This window comes from Rhipicephalus microplus, chromosome 5 (genome assembly GCF_043290135.1).
Source record: "Rhipicephalus microplus isolate Deutch F79 chromosome 5, USDA_Rmic, whole genome shotgun sequence".
Lineage (NCBI taxonomy): Eukaryota > Metazoa > Arthropoda > Arachnida > Ixodida > Ixodidae > Rhipicephalus > Rhipicephalus microplus.
In genome coordinates this window covers 24,692,064-24,700,114 of record NC_134704.1, presented here as the reverse complement: position 1 = coordinate 24,700,114, position 8,051 = coordinate 24,692,064, and the positions used below count along the sequence as shown (strand labels likewise).

General features: G+C 46.2%; 1 protein-coding gene across 1 annotated transcript in view; it reads right to left on the bottom strand.

Annotated features, from left to right (window-relative positions):
• Positions 1–25: 25 nt before the first annotated feature.
• The window catches only part of LOC119174878 (uncharacterized), a 77,839-nt gene continuing 69,813 nt past the window's right edge, over positions 26–8,051 (bottom strand). Inside the window, exons 21-22 of the mRNA XM_075894276.1 lie at positions 3,475–3,638; positions 26–194 (exon numbers count right to left, since the gene is read on the bottom strand). Coding sequence (XP_075750391.1) covers positions 119–194; positions 3,475–3,638 — 240 coding nt within the window. The 3' untranslated portion in view covers positions 26–118. The remainder of the gene's footprint in view (positions 195–3,474; positions 3,639–8,051) is intronic.

Here is an 8,051-nt window from a genome sequence, read left to right as displayed (position 1 = left end):
TACACGTCAGTATTAGCCAGATGAGTGGAGGAGCCAGATGAGTTCATTCGAAGTACAATGGTCGACAGCTCGGCTGGTGGATCTTGCACACATAAACTATGATGACGATGAAATGCTGTCAGGCTTTGGTCATGGGTTCCATTTCTTTTTCCTTGGGGGCGCTCTTGTCGTAGTCTTTCCTTTTTTCTTTTCTCCTGCGTGAAAGTGACAGGAAAAAAGAATTAGAGTACTGCCCACAAGAACAGAAAATCACTTGATCGACGAAGTAACCAGTAAACTGGAATATCAGAAGATACTCGTCAAGCAGCTACATTTGCAGTAATGCGGTTATGTGTTATGGCGAAAGGTTTAGTTGCCTCGTCACGCACAAAAAAGTGGCTATCAGTGTCAACTCAGTTGATTAAAAGATAAAAAATGTTATGACGTCACAAGTTGCCTAAATTTGGCGCCATCGTGGCGTGATTATGACGTCACATAACCTGACGTATCACATGTGACGTATCACATGAAGTTGTCGCTCGGTTGAATGTGGCACGATCTCGGAGGCAATACAAAACCATATTCGATGCAGAAAGCTTGGGGTGGAACATGAGGGTGGTCAGTACAATCGACTACGAAGAAAGAGAGGATGGTTTTCGTTTCCTAGTCATTTTGGACAAATGTATGAAAGATCACGTAGCATTTTTTTTATTTCACAGTTTCGCAGATGCACCAATCGGTTTAAGGAAAATTGATCAATAGTTTGCAGCTTCGTAGATCGCGGTTTGCTCCAAGCAGTGCAAATCAGATGGTTGATACACATTTCCAGTTAATCAAATTACATTTGCGCCTTAAAAAATTACAGGGCATGCAGTTATTCCATCGACGTTGTTGTGCACGACCAGTTGACGTGGGTAGTCGTGGCGCTTCAGCAGCACCAGATTCGATAACGACCTATGTCATGCAAAAGCGAAAGAAATACTGGAGGTGATGCCGTCTTCAAGGTTTTACTTTTGTTCCCGTGCCGTTTTGCATTTTTGACGATGTCTGTTTGAGTGCAGTGATCGTTTTACCCGAAGAGAGAGAGAGAGAGAGAATAAAAAAAGATGGGCTCTAAAGAACTAAGCAAGCGTTTAGGACTACTTTTTAGTCATACAGAGTCCTTAGTCATACAGAGTTCTTAGTCATACAGGTCCGCAGTGGTACGTATGATCGTATCTTTTCTACTGACAAAATATTTGTTGCCACATGTAAAGATAGAGTTTTGAAGTAATACTTTGTCAGTCTAAACATATTCACCGTTTTAGGGGTGAAGCTCCTTATAGCGGCACCCGTTCGTTTCCCGTAGTATGTAACAAGTATAACATTTTGACCTCCAAGGTGGTGCCGGTGAGAGACTTCTTCTGTGCGTTGTTGAACAATAAAAAATAGTGCTCAATGTACATCTCAATGGCTGCTAATGGGGAATGAGAAACAGGAGCATTTGGCTTTTAGTTAACGCCCTGGCTGCGATCCCCATTAGCAGCCATTGGCATGTACATTGAGCACTATCTGACAAGAAAGGGTTGCTACGTTATACTCGCTGGGTGTAACCTCCTCAGCTTTAGAAAGGTTTAGCGAGCGTTGAGCCGCAGTGCCATGAATACAATGAACTTGTATATACCATGAATGAACTCGAGGTGGTTAAAAATGGGAAGTAGATACGAAGCGCAAGCCGTAAGTAAGTAAAAGCCGAATTCTCCACCTATCATTTTCCATTAGCAGCCATTGGCATGTACATTGAGCACTATCTGACTGAAAAAGTTTGCTACGTCATACTCGCTGGGCGTAACCTCCTTGGTTTTCGAAAGGTTTAGCGAGCGTTCGGCCGCAGTGCCATGAATACAGTGAACTAGTATATACCATGAACTCGAGGTGGTTAAAGGTGGGAAGTGGACCCGAAGCGCAAGCCGTAAGAAAGTGTGCGTGTGCCATCTCTCGTTTAGTCCTTGGAATGTCCGCTGGATGGTGGTGCTTCTATATGGGGAATATATGATGAAAAGATGCGAGATGGTGGTACTTGGAGTGTTGAATAGATGGACGAACGGACACATAGACAGATGCATGGATGGACGCATGAACGGACGCAGGGGTGGCTGCATGGACGAGCGCAGGGATGGACGCACGAACAGACGCACACACGGACGGGCTGATAGGCGCATGGACGGTCACACTGACGGACGCATGGACGGACGGATGCAAGAACGAATGGACGGACGAATCCTTCGCCCCACTCTCCATCAGTGGCAGCATATCCACTATACGTGGATATGCTGCCATTTTTTTTTCTTTAGTGCCTGACTTTATACGCTTTCAACGAAGGATCCCTGAGGGCTGTCACAAACCCCTCTGGGCTGCAGTAAATACGCTTGTCACCCCAAAATGCACCGTTGAAGCAGCGACATCATCGCGAGTCGGCATTCGTACATCTGTGCTTCTTTTCTGGACTCAAGTAAATACCTAATGACAGCAAGAGACAATGAAACTAAGAAAGGTATAGGACACTATAAATGAAGTATTCTTTTTAACTGTAGTAGATATAGAATAAATGCAAATGAATTAAAATGGATGAAAAACCAACTTGTCGCAGGTAGCTACCAAACTACATGATGCCAGTTTGCAACAAAAAGGTGTGAGAAACTCGCCGTCGTGGCCGCAAGAAGCACCGGCTAACTCCCGGGATGAGGCAAACATAAGTACGAAATAGAATGGAACAACACCTCCTACCTGTTGGAATGGAATGAAAAAGCGACCGGCGCTGAAGCTTAATTGGTAGAGTATCGGATGTGTTACCCGAAGGTTGCAGGTTCGTTCCCTTCATGTCGCTAACTTGTGCTTGCTCCCACTTTAGCTCCTTTACAGTTATGACATTTTTTTATATAATACAAAAAAAACGTACAGCCAATGTACGCTATACCTTCATTTGATTGTCTGCTGGTTTATCGGCATTGTCAGCACCCTGGTCAGTGCTATGCACGTGCTGCTGAGCAGGATGCAGACACCGACAGCTCAAAGGGTGTTGCACTGCTTAACACCATCACTACAGTTCTCACAAGCCTTCAGAAGTCTGCTGCTTGAGAACGCAAGCGGTACGAGCCTGGCTTCAACATCGGCAATATTTTGGGTGCGTGGAACCGCGCATACAAGTTAATGCAACGAATGTGCTCAATTGATCAAAACATGGATGTGACTCACCGTCTGTGATGTTAAACACATAACTGCCGTTTTGTCAACGACACGAGTGACATTTTTCTCTCCCCCCTCTCTCCCCCCCTCTTTAACTTTTATTCACCTTACCTCCTCCCCAGTGCAAGGTAGCCTACCAGACTCAGCCGTGGTTAAGCTCCCTGCCTTTATTTTATCGTTATTCTCTCTCTCTCTGCTGGTTCAATTGTGTTGAGCCCAGAATGAAAATACACCTCCTCTCAGTTTTCTTGAATTCCTCGATATGCTCACCTGTTGAGCGAGAAGAACTGCTGATCCTTCCCGAACTCCTCGGCGTCTTCAATGGTCTGGCACAACACGTAGCCGTTGGTCTCGGGCAGCCACGCGGCCGAAATGCCAGCCGCGGCCGCCAGTAAACCGAGGAACATGAAAGGAATCCAGTTGCCGTACCGGCCCTGCGAAAAAAATAAATGTTAGAAGCAAGAACGAATGAATTCGCGGTTATTGTATAAAGCAAGAAAAAAAAAGTTTTGCCTCTAGGGCGAAACGATATGCATAGCAACAAATTCGAACACTATACGAAGTAAAGCTAGCAGATCACCTTTTTTTTAATCGATCTCGCGTAACTCAACAATGCTATAGACATACGGCGGCAGAAAATGTGAAGCTCATTCAGACTCACTCATGAAATGTAATTTTACCTCTGGCACTCACTCAGACTGGCACTCACCAAAATTTTCTTCGACCGTCACCGATTCAGGTTTACTACAATTTTCTTACGCCAAACTCACTGGGACTCGCTCGCCATAACAATATTCGGTGGGAGTGTACCCACACTCACGGCTCAATTTCAGTGTGAGTGAGTCAGCTCATGATTCTATTAGCGTACATTTAACTATTTAGACCGTTTGATCCCCTTTAACATTAATGTCTCGTATTATTGATGCTCCACCCGGCGTCTTTTGATCGAATTAATTTATATAGGCACCCGGCATTGCAGTTTACGATGTCTGATGGTAGCGCCAGAACACACCGCCTAGCGAGTAGACGCAGCGAAACCGGACTTGCATATTAGTTTCTTTTTTAGTTGGGAACAGGGGGGTCACGGCTGATTATGGAAGCGCCCAAGAAGCGTTCTTTGAAAACGCGCCAGAAAGGGCATTGACACTTCAGCGTCTCAATGTGTTCTGCGAGAGTTTAATTTTCTTGGTATCCTTGGCGGTTGGTACCAACAATGCTGAGGCAGACCAAAAAGCTTCGTCGCGCCCTCTGGTCCACTGTCGGGTGCCTATACGAGTTATAAGTAGTTGCAATCCAGTAGGGGAATTCTAGTAGGGGCATAAACGTTAAGTGCTGACATTGTGTCCATGCTTTCAAGAATAAGTGGCGAGTAGATATTGCATTTAGGAACGGGTTAGTGATGGCAAGGAGGAAGCCCCTCTCTCGCATTTCAACTTGGGCTGGGGTGTGTGGTGGCTGAGGGGTCCCTTAAATAGATGGTCAAAATGTCCGGAGACTTCGACTACACCGTGTTTCAGCACCATATCGTGATGTTAGCACGTTAAACCTTAGATATTATTAAACCCCAGCGTCCCGACTAGCTTGCCGCTTGGCCACTTTATCTCATCTCGCCTCTACAGAAACAATCTCCCGAGCGGCACGTGTGGTGAAGTGGGCGCGATGGACATGCCACGCGAGCCCTACATTAATGCCACGTTTTTCAGCTTTCGCTAGTGAAAGGGACACTAAAGGAAAATATTAGGTAGATATTGATTGCTGATTAATAAGTCCAGCTACGTCGTAGCGCTAGTTTTGGGCCAAGGAAGTGCTTATTCCCAAATGAAATCACGTTTTAGTGGTCCGCATCGCGTTAGCACACTTCAAGTTACCGTCCTCAACGCGGAAACACTCACGTTACTGTTACCGTGCACAACGTTGCCTGGCTTCACTGTGTGGCCACCAACACTAGTAGCAGCAGAGCGAAAGTAGGTGGAGCCACAGCAGGAACAACGGCCATTGAACCATTTCCCGCCATGGCCTCCGAGATGGCAGGCGTGTTTTGTTCAAGCTGTGCAGTTTAACCATACGAAAATTGAACTTCCGAACCACTCGCGCCATTCCCCATAGTAACGTATGGCGGTTCTTTTCTCCATCATTCAATCAAACAAACAAAGAAATGATTGATTGATATGTGGGGTTTAACGTCCCAAAATCACCATGTTAATTTGAGAGATGCCGTAGTGAAGGGCTCCGGAAATCTCGACCAACTGGGGTTCTTTAACGTGCACCCAAATCTGAGCACACGGGCCTACAACATTTTCGCCTCCATCGGTAATGCAGCCGCCGCAGCCGGGATTCGATCCCGCGACCTGCGGGTCAGCGGCCGAGTACTTTAGCCACTAGACCACCACGGCGGGGCTGCTGTGGCAACGTGTCTTTCCGAATAAACACGGTGAGGTTTATAGCGGTGTATCTACGTGATAACACACGCAATAAAGATTAGAAGAGCTTTTGGCGAGGGTGTATTGCACATAGAATATCTATTTAGCAATCTCGACGTGAGCACGTGTGGTGAAGGTTCGTCAGAACGTGTGTCACAAGAAACATTTTGCAAGAAAAGTTAAATGAACAATTTTAATGGTCTAAATCAGGAACTCTTGCATGCAATCGCCTGACGTTCGGCTTTCTTTCTTTCTTTCTTTCTTTCTTTCTTTCTTTCTTTCTTTCTTTCTTTCTTTCTTTCTTTCTTTCTTTCTTTCTTTCTTTCTTTCTGTCTTTCTTTCTTTCTTTCTTTCTTTCTGTCTTTTTCTCTTTCTTTCCTTCTTTCAGTTTCCTACCTTTCTTTTTCTTTCTCTCTTTCTTTTCTGCTTATTTCTTCCTCGTTCCTTTCCTCTTTTTTTCTTCCTTTCTCTTTCCTCTTTTTTTCTTCCTTTCCTACTTTTGTAGCGTAGTGCCCAATGTTGCTCCTTAACTGTTTGCATACTCATTCACGTGCTTAGCGACGCCACACCACTTCAGTTGCGCCCCGCCGTGGTGGTCTAGTGGCTATAAGGTACTCGGCTGCTGACCCGCAGGTCGTGGGATCGAATCGTGGCTGTGGCGGCTGCATTTCCGATGGAGGCGGAAATGCTGTAGGCCCGTGTGCTCATATTTGGGTGCACGAAAGAACCCCAGGGGGTCGCGATTTCCGGAGCCCTCCACTACAGCGTCTCTCATAATCATATGGCGGTTTTGGGACGTTAAACCCCACATATAAATCAATCAACCACTTCAGTTGCTACAAGCAACAACGACGTTCACGCGTTCATATCCGCGTAACAACGAAATGTGGCGATGCGAATTGACAAGTTACCTTTGTAGAAATATCAGGGTGCCATACCAGAGACGGCTGATTGCCGACAAGCCCTTGATTGTTAGAGCATCAGTTATTGGAAACGACGCATACCACTGCGCTTGTAGCCGGTTCACCTTTGAAGACCTTATTTCTCCACTCTGGCCAGCGCTGGGCTTTCCTTGTATACGACGCTATCACTGTAATCTAAAGGACAGAACTATAGTGCCTACGGGACTTCTCGGCCTCTTAACGGCCCACGGGAGGGCTTACGCTCTCCCATAGTAGAGTACCTCATGCTCTAAATCATTAGCAACTTTTTCTAAACACAGATAGTGAACTATAGCGCCAGAACAGTCAAAGGAATGATAGCGTATGGCATAGTGTCGCGAGTGTCATTGGTGCCGACCTTTTGACCTGAAAGGCTTTTATGAGACGAGGCCATCCGGATGCCATTTGCTTTATCTTTCATTCTTTGTTCCGCGTCGTCGGTGGCTCTTCGCGAGAACTTGGCCAGCTCGTCTCTGTTTGTGCAGCGACGGCTCTTTCTTTTTATCCGATAGCGGGGCAGTCTCGACAAAATGGATCGTTACGTTTCGAAAACGTCTGGCCGTTCCTGCATGCATACGGTGATCCCCCAGTACCCGAATGTCTGGCACGGAGCAGATTGCACTCTCGGATGCTAACGCGCATCTTCGAGAGTTTTTGTGCCGCAAGAGAAACATATCTGCATTTTAAGTTTTGACGTAAAACGCACATCGACCTGGCTGAGGCCATTTAAAATACGGAACAGCCGCTGCTGCTGATCTGCGTACGCGAATGGGGTCGCGTGGGCTTTGGTAGTTTTTGAAGTATTTATGAAGCAATTTTGATAGTTTTGAAGTCACCTTGTTAACTCCTGTTAACGTAACCTTGCTGATTGTCATTTTTGGACGCAGTGCTTCCCGTGAAGATAACTGTAAACGTAAAAGTAGGATGGACTCGCGAAGTGAGGACAAATTGATGAAAGTCTTTAGAACCAATGTTTCTATTAATATTACGCGTTAAACGATTCTGCCCACGCTCGATATTGCGAAGTCGGGAAGGGGTGTGGAAGCGGAGGGCAAGTGGCAGAAATTTCGCCTCATCTGCAGCCATATCTTATGTGACCCGACTGCGCGGGAACAACTTAAAATACTGTGACGTCGCACTGCGTTTCTTATGCTCCACGTGTATACATCCTTAGAACCGGCTTTATAAGATACCATGACTCTGCAGGGCATTTCACGAGTACCACTTCACTGGACGGCGTTGTGCTGTCGCGAATGTTGGCGCGCGTCACATTCGCCATCATACACTGGGCTCTTTTGACGCAACACTCTTATTTGTACCATTTTCGCAATGCCCTACGCGATCACTGCAGACAATCATTGCGTGAGTGAAATCGGGAAACGCGCGAAGCTTGTCTCACCTATCTGCCCCATCCACGCTTCAGTGCGGTCATTATCCTTCTATCTCTCACTTGGAAGCACCTTCAGCGATTCGAGTGGTTTTCGCG